General features: G+C 42.2%; 1 protein-coding gene across 2 annotated transcripts in view; it reads left to right on the top strand.

The window, feature by feature from the left end:
- Positions 1-209: 209 nt before the first annotated feature.
- GALNT7 (polypeptide N-acetylgalactosaminyltransferase 7) overlaps positions 210-16,787 on the top strand; it is a 142,450-nt gene continuing 125,872 nt past the window's right edge. For both annotated transcript variants that reach the window (XM_044225093.1, XM_044225094.1), the window contains exon 1: positions 210-386. In XM_044225093.1, coding sequence (XP_044081028.1) covers positions 261-386 — 126 coding nt within the window. In that variant the 5' untranslated portion in view covers positions 210-260. The remainder of the gene's footprint in view (positions 387-16,787) is intronic.

The raw sequence follows: 16,787 nt of genomic DNA, 5'->3' as shown, positions 1-16,787 counted from the left end.
GGGGGTGGGGGCGCAGCGGCGGAGCGCAGTCCGAGCCGACCAGCCGCGGGGAGGGGGGCGGAGGGAAGAGCCCGGGGGAAGGTAGAGCCAAGGGGAGTTCCGGATCTGGAGCTCGAAAGGGCAGGCGGCGAAGAGGGCGGCAGCCGAAGCGGTAGGGGTGGGGGAGGGAGGAGGTGGAGAGCCGGAGGAGGGGGAAGGAGGGAGGGGAGAGCTGTGGCGGCGGCTGCGCCGGGCTCTGTGTCTCTCGCCGCCGGAGGAAGATGAGGCTGAAGATTGGGTTCATCTTACGCAGTTTACTGGTGGTGGGAAGCTTCCTGGGGCTAGTAGTCCTCTGGTCTTCCCTGTCCCCGCGGCCGGACGACCCAAGCCCGCTGAGCAAGAGGAGGGTGAGTGACCCGCCCGCCCCCTCCGGCGGCTGCGACCTGCAACTTGTTTTGTTTGCGCGCGCGCGTGGCGGGAGAAGGGGCGGCGGGGTCGGGGCGCGGCGTTGCGCCGCAGCTCCGCAGGTGGTGCTGGCGGAGCGCGGGCCGATCGGGGGCGCCGAGCCCCGAGCACCCGGTCCCGGCCACCAGCCACCGGCCCGCCCCCTCGCCTCCCCTTCCTCCCGCGCTCCCCCTCCTGGGGCGCCGCCGCTGCCGGCGGCCGCGCTCCACGCCGGGACTGCGGGGCGGAGCGGGAGGAGAACCGGGGCCGCGGCCGCCCAGCCCCCCGAGTCCTCCGTGCCGGGACCGCCGCGGTGGCGGCCGGGGGCCGCGGGGTTGGTCCAGGCTGCGGCCTGTGGCGCGTGCAGGCCTGAAGGAGGCGAGATGCTGCCGCTGCCATCACCGCCGTTCGGGACCAGGCCCCTCGGTGCAGCCTTCCCTCCCGCCACCACCCGTCCGGGGATGCTCGCAGCCCCCGGCTCCCCCTGCCCGCCTGCCTGCCGGGAGTGGGAGGGAGATGGCGCCCCGCCTCCGGCTCGTACGGAGAGCGCCGCCTCCCTGCCCCCTCCACCCCCCGCCCACCCCAGCTCTGGGGGCCGGGAGACCGGGTGCGATGTGCGGCCGCGGCCTCGCCCTGGACCGGCCCTTCCTCCCTTCCCGAGTGAGGGGAGGGGCGGTTGACCCGAGGTGGCGGAGGGGCGTCCCCGCCCGGCTCGCAAGCCCCTCGGCCGCAGTCCGCACAGCGCGGGGGAAGTCCTTTTTTCTACAGCCGCGTCGCTCGCTCGTCCGCCCGCCTGCTCCCGGCGGCTCTGTCCGAGGGGATGTGGGGCCGGTTCCTCTAACCCGACTGTGGCAGGGCTGTTCGGGCCGGAAAACTAACTTGTACCGGCGCCCCGCCGCTTGGTTTTGGCCGCCGACTCGCCCAGCCCGACGCCGAGGGGCGCCGCGGAGCGGAGCTCCCCGCGCCTCCGCTGGGACGCATTTGTCTGCCGCCCAAGGCGCGAGTGTTAGCTTTGACACTCCCTTGCCTTTGAGGGTTTAGTCAGGCGCCTCGGAACGTTAGTTACCGTGAGCCGCGCCGGGAGGGGGCCGCCGCGACTGCAGCTTCGCTGACCCAGTTGGTTGGCTGCATACCGGCTTCTCCCAACCCCCCCGCCCGGATTCCGCTCCCCCCGAAAATGAGCCGCCGCACCCCTCTTCTTCCTCATCCAGGAGCCCAGGGTAGCCCGCTGGGCCCTCTGCCCTTGAGGGTGACGGAGGGCGTGAGGAGTTCAGGGCCACGGAGTGGCCCAGGGGCCTTGGGAGGAGTTAGGCTCTCCAGTAAAGTGCCTTTTGTAAATATTACCCACACTGCGTCTGTGTGATCTCCTTTATTAACTTTCCTTAGCCTTAACTTAGCATCAGGAGGTTGAATGACTAGGCTTCCTTTTAAGAATGAGAATCCTAGGAAGAGATTTCCTTAGCATTTGCCGTCTATATGGTTAAATTAGATTACTCTTACGTTTTAGTATTTGAAGTCTCGACTGAAGTGGAATTTCTTTATAATATCTGGGGTGGGTTCCCATCTAAGTTATCTGAGTACTAATAATAAAAAGTCCCAAGTTTTCCTTTTAGTGTGTTTGTGATTCTAAGCCTCTCAGATCTGGTGACCTCTTTATGATTTTTGCTTTCAAAATGATTGACAGAGGATAACTGAATATCGCAATCGAGAGTGTTTAAGTCATTAAATGGCCTTTCCCAGAGAGCTAGGAATGTTAAAACCCCATTTTCTGGGAGAGAAACTGAAGAGAGTCTGACAAAACTAACCATATTCAGAATGTCCTGTAGTTCACATGACAAGTCTTTTAAAGAGGTGATGGAACATCCACACCAATACCCATCTCTTTTGTAATAAGTCTTTATTAAAGTGGTTCTATAATAACTACCCAGCCACAAGACTAGTCATTCAATAGCAGGTGATATCTTGATTTTTGGTTCAGCTTATTTGATAGTTTGTCACTGGGTTCACGGTCATTGATATCATTTGTCAAAGACAGAAGCTAGCTTTTTAAGACTTTTAAATGTAAATTAACACTGAAAAGAATCCATCTGTATCAGGAAAACAAAATATAGGCAGTTGTTAACTGCAATTTAAGGCATAGCTTGTGAATCATTACGAGCATAAATAGAGGACTTTTGCCTCCTTTTATTAAAAACTAGTCTGAGCACTTCTGAGATCTGGCACTAGAAGAACATTTCCTTTAGGGAAGGTTCTGATCAGCACATAAATTCTGACTCCTGAATTTCCCTTATGCCTTTAGTTCTTTTCCTTTATCATAGTAGCCACCTCCCCACACTGTGATGCACCTGCCTTTTCTTTAATGCTGATCCACCTGTAGTCTTTTTTTTTTTTTTGGATCTCTCTAAATCCCTGTAAATGTCTTGAAATAGGCTAGAACAATCTACCAAATAAAGGTTCTGCCTCTACTCTGGCAAGCTTGTACATGTGGTTCCACCCTGTGCCATTGTTTGTCTTGCACTTTCAGTGTGCCTGCCAGGCAATAAAGTCTGTAGCAACCTCGTTTTTTGTTTTCTTTTTGTTTGTTTGTTTTGTTTTTAAAAACCTGGACTACTTCTTTATATCTGCCCAGCTGTGGAGGTCACTATTACAAAACATAATACCCATGGTCAAGATGAGAAACATTTCTTATCTCCTTCCTCTTTCAGGGCCTCTCACTGTTTTTCTTAGGTAAATGATGTGAAAGATGATCTTACCGTTCAAATTGTACTCTGTTGTATATGATGGGATTTAATAAATAAACATTTTTGAGTGCCTACTATATACTAATGCTAGTTATCGAGGAAGTACTCCTTACCACTAACCCTGGATCTTACAGCTTTGTGAGGAAAAAAGCACCCCACTTTAATCAAAACTCCACAAATCTGCAAATAAAAATTATGCTACATGCTTTGAAAAAAGGATAAGGGAACAGAAATTTGGTCATAAAAGCCCCTGAAGAAATGACATAGTGAGTTGAAATCTGAAGATCTGAATACAGATAGTTGATACGGATGTGGGGGGAAGGCACTCCTGAGAGGGAGAAGTATGTGCAAAGGGCCTGAGGTAGGAGGTAGTATGGTGAACTGAGGAATTAGAAGAAGACTAATATAATTAGAACAGGAAGAATGAGAGGAGAGGTAGAATGAGGATGTAAATGTTTGTAGACTAGGCTAAAGATGAGGTCTTTAGAACAGCAGAAGCCATGGAAGGATTTTTAAGAGGGGGAGGGGGGACTTGATTAGATTTGTTGATTAGATTTGTCTTTTGGAAGGATTCTGATTGCCTGCAGGAGGTATGAATTAATTTAGAGCAAGAGCAGAATGTAGGAGTCCTGTTGGAGATTATAATGGTTCGGGTGGGACATGATGTTGCAGGGTAACAATAGAAGTAAAGAATTGATTCAAGGGCTATTAAAGATGCAATGGTATCACAACTAGTGATTGGATGTGGGTGTAGAGAAGGTGTCAGGAGGTTTAGGCTGATAGATTATTTGTCACACTGAAAGTTCTGAAGACAAACATACATTTTCTGTTCTATTTTATGCTTATGGGAAGGTTTACTTTTTTAGGCTTTGTCCTCTGGATATTTTGAGGTCAGCATTTATTAAGACCATCTGTTCAGTACTTGTGAAGTGCAGAAATTTCCTTTAATTAAATATAGTATCTTCCAAACCATACATTCCAAGTTTCAGCCTTGAGTTTTTTAAATTTTTAAATTTTTTAAAGATTTTATTTCTTAGAGAGAGACAGAGGAAACAGGAGAAGGGGGAGCAGGAGAGGGAGAAGCAGGCTCCCCACTGAGCAGGGAGCCAGATGTGGGAGCCCTATCCCCGACCCTGAGATCATGAATTGAGCCAAAGGCAGACACTTAACAACCGAGCCACCCAGGCACCCCTAGCCCTGAATTTAAAATTGAACCATAAGCTCCTGACAATAAAGGTTTGTAATGGAAATGTTGAGGTCTTCCGTGGTTTTATTATAGCTAATCCAGTACTGATGAGAAGTTGCTGGTAAATGGATGATTCTTTGTATGTGCAGATACTACCTTAGTCAAGCCATTACTGCCACTTAGGTTTAGAGCATACATAGCAGGGCTCACTCAGGAATCGGTCCTAGGCAGAGGTTTTAAGTGATAAGCTAAGACCCAAGTTGAAAGGAATATTGCTTAAATGAGGCTGAGTGAGTGAATTATTACTCTGTCACAGTCAAATTCCACCTTACCAAACCCTTTTATCTCTGTGATGGCTGATTGCAACCTGAAAGACTTTGCCCTTGACCTTAAGACTTTATTTCAAATGGAAGCTCCATTGATACTAGGAATAGAGCTATCACTTATCAAAAGCTTAGTGTCTTAAGTGGTCACTGTGGTCTCACTTCCCCGGTTGAAATGCCTTGGGACTTGTTTTCATTATGTATTGCTGTCCTCCCTCACGCCTGTAATGAAAAACTCCCATGTCTATGAACTCTGGGCGTTACAGACCTCCTGAAATTAATGCAGACTTGTACGTTCATGTGCTTTCTTGGGGGGAGATAATCAGAAGCTTTCTCATTTCACTGTAAGCCACTGACTGAGTCCTTTGAAGGCAGGATTTAGGTTTCTTGGAGTAGCTCATGGACTATCTCCTCCATCTACCAGGGTGCTGAGGCATTCATTCATGTCGCCCCCTTAGGTCTGGACACCCCAGAAATGCAAACATTCCTAAGAATTCAAAATCTGTGGATTTTGCAGAAGTGTTGCCCACCCAGTGGTCAAAGGTCAAAGGCATCAAACTTGTTACAACCATGCCTCTTCACGTCCCTCCCAGGAAGACCCCATTGTAGAGTACCAAGAATACCTCAAGTAGAAGTCCCTGCTTTAAAGGGATCTCATCCTAGTTGAAGAGATGCAATACTCACAGGGCATGGGGTTCATTCCTTTCTTCCTTAATCCAAGTAGTAATAAGGAAACACTGAGAGCTGTCACAGAATGTTTTGTCAAGAGCCAAATCCATAGGTGGAGAAGGTGGAGAATAGCCATTCAGGGAGTGCACAGTTATTCATAAGGAAGGAACGAAAACTGTTCAAGAGCAGGTTGAATTTGGATAACTATTTTGTGATCGAGGCTGGCTGCATGGAATAGGAGATAAGGTGTGGGCTGCAACAATTTGGTTTTAGTATAAGCTGCATTAGATCAATCAGTCCTAAATTGGAGACAGAAGGAGAGAGAAAATAATGCAACATGAATGAAAATCAGAATTCTGAGTATGGACCATTTGTAAACAGAATATTTGTAAATTCTAACTTCAGAGTTCTAAAAAAAGAGTTGGTCAGCAAGATTTGAGTGGCTCTTGAATGTAGGAAAATGATTGTGATTATCTGACTTCAACCTAGATCATTGTCTTTGCTCGTGTTTTGAATTCTAATTTTCATCCCTGAAGAATGAATGTACAATCTGACAGAAGGAGAAGTATTTAAATTAAGAATTTATAATCTCTAGAGTAAAATGGACATAACTTGAGTCTATGAGAGGAGTGATTTTCTGGTTGGGTTTTGCATGGTGGAAGAGGGAAAGGGGTGAGAGGGTGAGCTATGCCTTCACAATGTGAACAGAATTCTTTGTAAGAATTTGGAGATGCATTTTTATTAAAAGCATGAATCATTGGGCGCCTGGGTGGTTCAGTCGTTAAGCGTCTGCCTTTGGTTCAGGTCATGATCCCAGAGTCCTCGGATTGAGGCCTGCATCGGGCTCCCTGCTAATAGAAAGCCTGTTCTCCCTCTCCCACTCCCCGAGCTTGATTCCTTTTCTTGCTGTGTCTCTCTCTGTCAAAAATAAATAAAATCTTTAAAAAGGAAAAAAAAGGCGTGAATTGTTTACTCAACAGGTGTCAGATGAGTGTTTACTACTATTCTATCCGTGGCTCTAGGCATTGGAGATGCTGTACTAGACAGTGAAAGAGATAAAAACTGTTGACATAATAAATGTGTAACTCAGGTTTTAACCTAACAACTGCACAGTAGGTGTTGTGTCCATATTGCAGATTTCTTTGATATATAAAGCTGGCCCTTTTTATAATACCTCCCTTTTTATATGGAACCTCCAACCTTCCATTTGCTCCAACTAACATATCGAGGCTTGCTTTCCACAAGACACTGGGCTGGGTACTGGAGATGCAGAGATGGCAAGGACACAGACTTGGAGCTCCTTCTGTAAGTGAGATGATCTGTGGCAATAGGAACGGTAGTAAAAAGGAGGTTTTTTTTTTTTTTTTTTTTGTTGTTTGTTTGTTTAGATTTCATTTAATTACATCAGAGAGCACCAGCAGGGGCAGAGGGAGGGGCAGGCTTCCCTCTAAGCAGGGAGCCGGATGAGGGGCTCTATCCTGGGATCCTGAAATCATGACCTGAGCCAAAGGCAGATGTTTAACTGATGGAGCCCCCCAAGCACCCCTAAAAAGGAGGTTCTTGCACAGCTGTAGGAGGTGGATGTTCAGAGGCAAGAGCATGACATTTGGCTAAACCTGGAGTGTCCGTGGGATCCGGGAGGGATGCAAGGAAGAACAGTCTACACTGACAGAATAAGGTGAGACCAGAAAAAGTCTTTTTTTTACTAGAACAAAGTGTTGGAAATTAAGAGTGAGAAAGTAAGCTTGGGCCACAATTTGAAGGGAATTAAATGGTAGGCCAAGGAACTGGGTTGGGGTTTTATTAAGTCAGCACTTAGAGAAGATTTTTGGAAGCTTCTGAAATAGAGTTGAGGGAGTGGTGACATCCATTAATCGTCAACTCTTGATTCAGTAATTTGCTCAAGTATTTCAAATATTTATTGAGTGTCTACTGAGTACCATCCATTGCTGTAGGCATTGGAGATGCTCTAGAGCAGTAAATAATAATAGCGATGATAACAGATAACATGCAAGAGATAAAATACCTTGACTCTTCTTTGCCACGAAAGCATTCTATATGTATCATGTTGTTTAATGGTAACAACAACCCTGTAATGCAGGTCTGATGTAATTGTCACTTTATAGATGAGGTGAACTCTTTACCTGAGGTCATTTACTTATAGTAAGTGGTAGAGCCAGAATTGTCTCCTGTATTTGGACTTGAGCTTGGCTCTGACCAAACACTACAGATTTTAACAAGTAGGTGTGCTCAAGCGGGCTACATTGAAAGGAACATAGAGACAATAGAGCAGTAATTTCAAATAACACTGAAGACAGTACAGAGTAACATGAAGGAGAAAGGGGCAGTGGGGACCATGCAGGGAAGTTCAGAGGGCGGGTGGTTGAGCTGAGACCCAAAGAATGAGTATAACCCTGTAATGCAATTCTGAAGGATAAATGTTCCAGGCAGAGGGAACAGAAAGTGCAAAGCCCCTGATGTTGGAATGAAAGGCTATAATGTTTGAGAAATAGAGGGCCAGGATGACTAGAGCCTGGTGAGTTTGGAGGGAATATAGTACTTGATAAGCTTGCAGATATAAACGGGGCCCTGCTTTGGATGATAAATTGTATAGTCGTCTATGTAGGGTCCAAGATAAAATGAGTAATGACTTTTTTTTTTTTTTTTTTTTTTTGACGACCTGTTGTAGTGTGAGGCAAGAACTGTATTAGCTAAGTCTACTGGGTCCTGTGGGACAGAGAAGGCAGCATCTAGTCTATAAGGCCTGGGTGCCGTCAAGAGCACTTTAGAAAACATGTATTGGAGGGACAGGTGTGTGAGGACAGAAGAGCAGTATGTGCAAAGTCATGAAAGATTACAGCAAATGCCGGGGACTTCATGGCTGGAAGATGGGATTGGGGAGTGGAAGATGGGGAGAGCAAACCCTAGAAAGACAGAGTCTGAGCCCTGAAAGATTGAATACTATGAATGGCCAGAGCTGGGCTATCAGGAATAATCTGGAAACAGTGCAGGCTGGATTTCAGTGAGGAGAGAAATGCCTCCTAGGATATGACAAGGCCCAAAAGCTAGGAGGACCAAGACCGTGAATATGAGGAGAGTGAAATTGTGAAAGTAGAATTAGCTGGTGTGGAGTGTAGGTTGAGGAACCCTCTAGATGGAACTGAAAGGGGAGGATGCTGATGCCTTAGAAGGAACAGAACTGTTTAAAGCTGAGGTTCTCAAACCTCAGTAGGCCTCACAGTCACCTAGAGGGTGTGTTAGAACAAAGTACTCCAGCCTCATGCCTTGAATCTCTGATTCAGTGGGTCTGAGGTGGGGCAGAGAATTGGCATTTATAACTGGTTCCCAGGTTGCTGGTCTAGGGATCCTACTTTGAGAAGTGCTGGTCTGGGGGATGGGGAGATTTGGGGGCTGTAAAACAAAACATTGGCTTGGTTTGGGCATGTAGATTTTTTTTTTAGTGGCGGGGGGGGGGGATGTCACATTTTATAGACCGTGTCTACTGGGTAGGTGGAGCTCATAACCAGATCAGTACTGGATGCAAAGTATGCAGATCATTGGCAGGAATACGTCTGAAGCTTGAGGACTGGCTTGGTAAACGAAGGAACTCTGTATGGATAGAGGAGGAAAGTGTGGGTAGGAAAACCGAAACCCGGAAATTGCCTCCTTTCAGGTGCCGGGCCGGGGAGAGATGAAAGGAGCATAGGCAGAAGGAGAAGATGTGGAGCCTATTGCCCTGTAGAAAACATGGGCAAAGATAATTTAAGGGCAGGGCCACCAGCAGTATTGGATGTTCCAGCATTGGAGCAAGAGTTGATCACCATTAGGGATCTGGAAAGTGGCTGCAGAAGCTGGCTTACCGGCCTGGTAGATGAACCCATAGCACCTTGGTCCTGGGAGGGACACAGTGGCATCTTCATTGGCATCCCTGTAAGTGGGATGACCCAGCGGAACCAGCTAGAAGAAAAAGAAGTTCAAGTGGTGAATAATCACCTTCACAAGATGAAAGATACAAGAAGAGGAAGGGTTTTAGAGAACTTAACTATCAAAGGGGAACTTAACCCATGTCGGATTCTATCTGCTCCGCCTTAATTAGGCCCCTCTCTGCATCCTCTCCCCATGTGCGTATATAGACGCATCTGTACATTTTAAGCTAAACTGTAATCATGTGGGTGTAGTAATATATACTTCATATGCTATACATACGTTCTGTTAAAACAATTAGAATTCATGGCAGGCATTCTTTTGTGCTCTCTTGGTCTGAAATCCAATAACTTCTAAGAAGCTGTGACCAGAACATTTTAATATTTGAAGTTGGAAAAGAAACTTTATCCGCAGAATATTAGGCAGTTTTTAGTTTTTAGCACATTAATTTGCCTGACGTGTAATTACAGGAAGAACCAGAGTAGCAAAAATGTCTGCTCAGCATTTCAGGTGATGTTGGTTTTTTGACAGTGGGGTCCACTGTTTCATTCTAGTTCAGTCCTGGGATCCTGAAAGCAATGCTGAGGCAGTGTGAACTGCAGTTTTCCAGGCCTTAAGTCTGTTTGGGAGAGGGAAGGACTACCTTCCGGTGCTTCCTTTTACTAAGAGTCCTGAATATTTCAAAATGAGAAATGTTCTCATTTCTGCTCCATTATAAATTCCCTTCTGGGCTTGGTAGCATTTTAAAGCGTTACTCCTAAGAAACATTTAAACATGCCAACCGGGAGACCTGATTTGGTTCACTGAATATAGGAACTGGTACTCTGAAACTTGAGGAAAAAAATTAACTTTGCATTATCTAATTAGGTTTATAGAACTGCTACAGAGCAGCCTGGTTTCCCAAATCTAGAAGGTACAATTAACTGCTGTATAATATCAATACCAACTAGTCTGCTAATAGGCTTCCAAGCAAAGCAATTGGAATTTGTTATTACCAAGAATATTTTAAACTGGATGGATTAAAATTAAATCACATACTTGTGGGAGCAGTTCTGTATGAGAATAAAATAAATGACCTAATCATTTTTTAATCTTTAATCTCTTATTGAGTCCCTGGGTTTAAGAATACATCTGGGCCTCAAGAGGTATGCTACTTTTTTTTTTTTTAATAGTAAACTTACATGCTTAATGATTATCTGGCTTAAATGTAATTTTAGCATTTGTACTTTATAAAATATTTTGCTATATGTGTTAGCACTTCAGTATTGAAGTACTTCGAAAGCTACTGCATATTCAGTGGTAATGGGTACACCTTGTAAGAATTGTGTTGAAGAGTTAAGAGCACAGGGTGTTCTATACAACTCATGAATCACTGAACTCTGCCTTTGAAACTAATAATATACTATGTTAGTTAATTGAATTTATATAAAATAAGAGTAAGTCTTAAATAGACATTAGCTGAGAAATTGCAAACGCTTTTTTTTTTTTAATCACTCTTACAAGAAGGTGGGTGTGCCAGCATTTGTTTTTTAGACTGTCTGTAATTATCCTTGACTCTTGATTTTCCTTTTAATAGAAACACTACACACACACACACACACACACACACACTGTGATACGATACTCTTTGATGTGAGCAAGGTTTGCAAATAGCTTTTACAACTGTGTGAATGCCTAACTCCTCCAGCTGGAACCCTTGATTTCAAACCAAGCCATTGAGGCTAGCTATTGAAGTGAGACAGTAGGCTCAGGTTCACAGTGGAGTATAAGAGACACTTTTGCACAGTTTTATAGAATTTTAAGAACTAACACTTGTTGAAGTAATATCGTAATTTCAATATAATTTTTATGCTTCTGAGAATTTCTTTAATTCTCTAGAAACGCTAAAGAGAAAAAAATAGAATAGGGTGCAATTTATATTATAAAAAATAGTCCTTACGTCATGATATTTGAAGTGCTCTAAGGGTTCTTTATTTGTCACATTTCTGCATTTTAATAATTTTATCCTGTTGAATTTTAAAGTAAATATTTTATGTGCATTTTTTTAACATCTGTTATTGGAAAAATAGTTCCCTTAAAACCCTGGAAAAAAACCAAAAATGATCAGTATACTGAAGTGAGTCATGTAAGTTTAGTTTTGCCAGACTTAGATCAAAGACAGATATAATAGATAAGAGAAAAAGATGTTCAGATACAGAAAACTGGGAAGTAGCAGGAAATGTAGACTCCCATTTCTGTTGAGATATGTAGTTTATTAGTCAATTGTATAAACATTTCAAAAATGACTCAGGAAACATCTAATAGGGTTAAATCAATTAAATTTTTATTTGTTGATTGTTAAATGCAGCTATGAGACATACGTAGAAAAATTTGCCATACAGTATATTATACCAACTGGAGTTTTTGGTCAACAGCTCATGTACCTATGAAATCAACGATTCACTTTAAATAGCCAATTTAAAACCTGTCTTAAGATATTTTCTGAAATAGTTGACTTATTAGCTATAGGTTTCAATTATGCTTACTTGGGAGGACTTATATCCAAACCTCTTCCCCCAATATTTCTTCTGGCAATTGAATATTTTGTTTTGTAATTCTTATTAGACAATTTAATCATTATGCTTCTTAAAATTTAATCCAACAAGATTAGTCTTTTAATCTCTAATACAGTGAGGTGTCTTTCATGGAAGTCAGTATTTGTTACCTTTACAATCTGTTTGCAGGGTTTTACATCTTTTCTTTTGAAAGAAAGCATTTAAAACCTCCTGTTCAAAAGTCTGCTAACTCTTGCCAGGGTGATTTAAAATGAATAAAAAATCCATTAGATTTTTGGCAAATAAGCTCCCAATTATGGTACGGAATAAATGACTACAAAGTGCTTTTAAGAGTAATGGAATGGAAATGACTGAAATCCTTCTACTTCGCACATGCAGATTTTTCTCCTATTGTTGAGTGCTTAGTTTAAGCTAAAAGATCACCGTCAAAATTGGAAATTTTGATTATTTAAAATATATAATTACATTTTAACATTTAAGCAAAGGATTGGTGGAAGGCAGGAATATAGGCATGTGGTTTCATTTACTGCTGCTCTCTGTGTGATGGCCTTAGGAAATTTGAAGTCCGCTGTTTGTAAAAGAAGGTTGGAGGAGAGTGTTGCATTGTGATGGTCAATTAAAATAAATTTGCTTATACAGTTCAGGGAGATCCTGGTGGGTGGCGAAGAGAAAAATACTTCTAGCAAATAGTTCTCAGAAATTCTCTCTTCTAAAAATGTGCTCAATACGGTGATTTCCAAATGCCTTGGTATTTCAAAGAAATACATTTTCTGTATGAAATTAGAACTCTTATTCTTTTTTCCATGGTTAACATTTAGGCTGCAAACCCTGGCACATATAACTTCTATTTTAAAATAAATGTAGCGTGCATGTGATCACAGTTGTTAACTGAAAATTTTGAAGAGTGCTGTCAAACCTGCGAAGGTAGTAGAGCCCCGAACACCGCACCTCTTCCCAGGTCCTGCTCTTCTCTTAGTTTAAGAAAAGAACTGGTATCTGCAGTATGGTCAAAATACATCTGTACTACATGGATATTCTCAGATTATTTTTTTTTCAGCGTCCTCTTTGACGTCTGAGGAAGGTTTCAATGAACCGGGACTTCATTTCACTTTCCATGAATTAGCACGGCAGGAGGCGTTTTGCTCGAGCAGCCTATTCCTGTGACTAACCTGAAGAAAATCTCAGACAGAGAATCTAATAAATAGTTTCACTGTGGTACAGCCACATTTCATAAGAGGCAGGTATCCTCCTTGACCTCTGCTCCATTAACTGGTAACACAAAGAGAAAAGTAAATGTTAAAATCATTATTACACCTTGGCAAAAAAATCACTTCCGGAAGATTAAGTGAATGGCTTGAAATGTGGACTCATTTGCCTCTACTTCTCTAGCTTAAACAGGTGCTCGTGTTCAAAAGCAAGTATGTTTTGTGCAATGATTTATGGCTCAGAAGGGCTGATGAAATGAAAGAGTTAAAGGAAATCGTAAGTGGAAATTAAGGAATAGATTTTTAGTATAAAATATCAGAAACTTACAGTAATAGTAAAGGCAATATATATATACATATATATGTGTGTGTGTACATATGTATATGTGTATTATATATATGTGTGTGTGTGTGTATATATATATATATATATATATGTTTTGTGCTTTCTAATGAATGATAACATTCCTACTATTTTTTTCAAATCATGAAGAACACTGAAATCTGTTTTTTTCCTCTCTTGGGATTTCTTTTGTTGATTGTGAGACATTTGTTGAGCAGTTGGTCAGTTTCTTTGGGTCCCAGTGGGTGCTAAATGTGAGAATGATTCCTTCAAGTTTAGAAAGGTAGCCACATAGTTTATTGACCTCAAGCTAACTGGAAAAACCGAGCCTGCCGTTTGGGCACGCAGTGCATTGTCTCCGAATGATGAAGCCAGCAGCTTGCTCCTAACTTTCTAACACAGAGGTTGCATTTTCTGAATATACCCCCATTGTTTTTCATTAAAGACAACTAAACCTTCATAGTCCTTTATCATATCTGTAATTCTTGTGGTGAATCAGCACTAATGAAAAAAATATTTCATTGCTAAAATAGAGATAAAACGAACTTTTTAAAAAAGAACTTTGTACTCTTTCTGTAAATCTCTATACACCCCTACCCACAACTCCTCTTATACGTCTCACTTTAAGAAAATGCTCTAAGAAGCTGTTACATCCTGTGAATACAGACTAGGAATGGAAGAAAAATTAGAGTTTTGGTTTTCTTGCAGGAGATTGCTTTCTGTCAGAGACTGCAGATTTTCCTTGGTTGGCATGGGCCTAATTTAAAATTGCCTCCTATATGCAGTGATGAAAATCAAATCAAACTTAAAATACTGTGTGGAACATTTTCCTGATAATGTTTTTGGGAAAAAGATTTAGGATAGTGATGTTGAGATTTTGAAATGCTACTGTTCTAAAGTTGAAGTTTCCACCTCCTTTCCATTCCTTCCATCTCTTGTCAGGTGACTATAGACACTGGTTCATTTGTCAGAGTTTAATGGTTAAAAAAATAAATCAGAAAATATGCAATGCCTTATGAAGTCAGGTTCCTGTTTATTTCTAGTATCTTCCATTTAGATACAGATTTGATTTACTTGTTTCCTAAATTCATGGGCCAGTCCTGATATTCATAGTTGTACTCTTGGGATATCTTAAATAAAAACACTTAAAGACAGTTTTAATAGATGGCTGACACTCAAAAAAGTAAAACAATAAACATAACCCAAACTGTCGTGTTTTAGCTAGTTTATGGTGAAGCAGAAAGCATGAGAAATTTGCTGTGTTTCAGTCTGCTCATCATCGTTTGGAAATCACCTTTGCCTTGCCCAGAAAAGACGCAGATTGGCTGAATTCTCTTTCCTGTTCTGTGAAAGCATGTCTTCATGAAATACATTTAGAGAGTGGTACACTTAGTCGCACCTGGAATCTTGAAAGAATAGTGTCTCTTATATGCTTAATTTATTGCTAAGAGTGAAGATGAGTAAGTCTCAAAAAGAAAAATGGAAAAAATTCCTTTTGGGGAGGGTTAGCTAATGTCCTCTGGGATTTGGATTACTACAGTTTCTTCACTGAGAGAATTCCTTGATCTTCTACGAATACTACATTTGTATGATTTTATAAATTACTTCAGAGCTTCCTGTCTCAGTGTAATGAATTAAAATGCACAGATATTTAGCACATGCTAGAGCTCAGGAATACACAATGTAGAATTTCATCCTGTAGGCCAGATATCAGGAAGTAGTAGAGGTCATATCTGCTGCCTGGGAAAGTTTATTTCCTTGAGTGAGCCTTAGAGCCTGTCCATCTTTGATTTTGCTGTTTTGTGAACTGTAATAGTTTTTGTTGTTCTGTAAATTGCCTGCTAGTCAAGTAAGAGGCAGAAACTCTGTTTAGGTTTGAGAGATTCAGCACCCTCATGGTTTGGAATAATCTGATATTTTAGTGGTGTTTTTTTGTCACTGTCTCATTGAGATTTTGGAAAACCTACGCCTGTGCCTAAGTCCATAATTAATCAAGATTCCTAGAGAAGGTACATGCAAGTTGATTACAGTACTCCTTACTAGGAAGGGTAGGGAGTTTGAGCTTGAAGGTGTGGGAGGAAGGAAGGTGTGCTGCCTAAAAGGAGGAGGAGCCTTGTACAGTACAAGGTCATGGTTTGGACCAATCATTCGTGTTGGCAGTGGGGAGTAGGAAAGACAGGGATTTAAACCACATACGTGTTTTTTCTTTTAAAGTAATCGGGTTGATAACTGAATAGTAATCCCCATTAAATAACGAAATATCCTGGGGACATTTTATTATGTTTAAAATTACTTTGTGGCATGTCGCCCCTCAAGAACAAGGTAGATAAAAAAAAAAGCTGATGTCCTTGTGTAGTAAAAGTCCACATGGACTCTGACAGGAGTTGGAGTCCTGTTATAAATACTGTTACTAGCTTCAGTGAGCTTGGCCTAGTGACTTGATGTCCCTGAGCCTGCTTTCCCTCTTCTGTAAAGGAGACAAGGCACTGTTCCTGTGTTTGCCTTAGGGTGAGGTTACCAGAGCTCCTGGGAAAGCATTTGACTTGCAGTTTTACACCTGTTGTTGCCCCTTCTTTCTCTTCCTTCTTGGATGAGTATAACAATTTGTACATAGTTTCAAGAGTGCTTAAAAGAATAAAAATACTTACACGAATTTGTTATGAATTCATGGAAAGGGGCTAAGTCTTTCTCCTAGACTGTGACTTTTGCCTTAAAATTTATGTCTTTTCGAGGAACCAATGTTCTAAAACAGGGAAAGAGGAAAATGCTATTGTTTATTTACTTTAAAAATATACTCTTTTGGGGGGTGCCTGGGTGGCTCAGTCAGTTAAGTGGCTGACTCTTCATTTTGGCTCTAGTCATAGTCTTGGGGTCCTGGAATTGAGCCCCATGGTGGGCTCTGATTCTCTCTTCTCTCTTTGCCTCTGTCCCCGCTCATGTGTGCCATCTCACTCTTACAAATAAATAACCTATTTTAAAATATACTTTTTTCCTGTATATAAATATGTATTCATTGTAAAAAATATTAAAAAGTAAAAAACAGGGACACCTGGGTGGCTCAGTGGGTTAAGCCTCTGCCTTCGGCTCAGGTCATGGTCTCAGGGTCCTGGGATCAAGCCCCGAGTTGGGCTCTGTGCTCAGTGGGGAGCCTGCTTCCCTTTCCTTCTCTCTGCCTTTTTCTCTGCCTACTTGGGATATCTCTCTCTCTCTGTTAAATAAATAAATTAAATATTTTTTTAAAAAAGTAAACAATTAAACTAAATCCCCTGTAATTCATTTTACTCAAAGCTAATTATAATTGGTGTATTTCTTGTCCAAATTTAAGGGTAGACCTAGATTACATATACATGACTTTGTGGGTTGCCTTTTTATTTTACTCTAGAAATATCTTACTTTATATATTATTTTTAGGACCTAC

This window comes from Neovison vison, chromosome 11 (assembly GCF_020171115.1).
Source record: "Neovison vison isolate M4711 chromosome 11, ASM_NN_V1, whole genome shotgun sequence".
Classification (NCBI taxonomy): Eukaryota; Metazoa; Chordata; class Mammalia; order Carnivora; family Mustelidae; genus Neogale; species Neogale vison.
The sequence above is the reverse complement of the archived record's forward strand: the minus strand, read 5'-3'. Positions and strand labels throughout refer to the sequence as shown.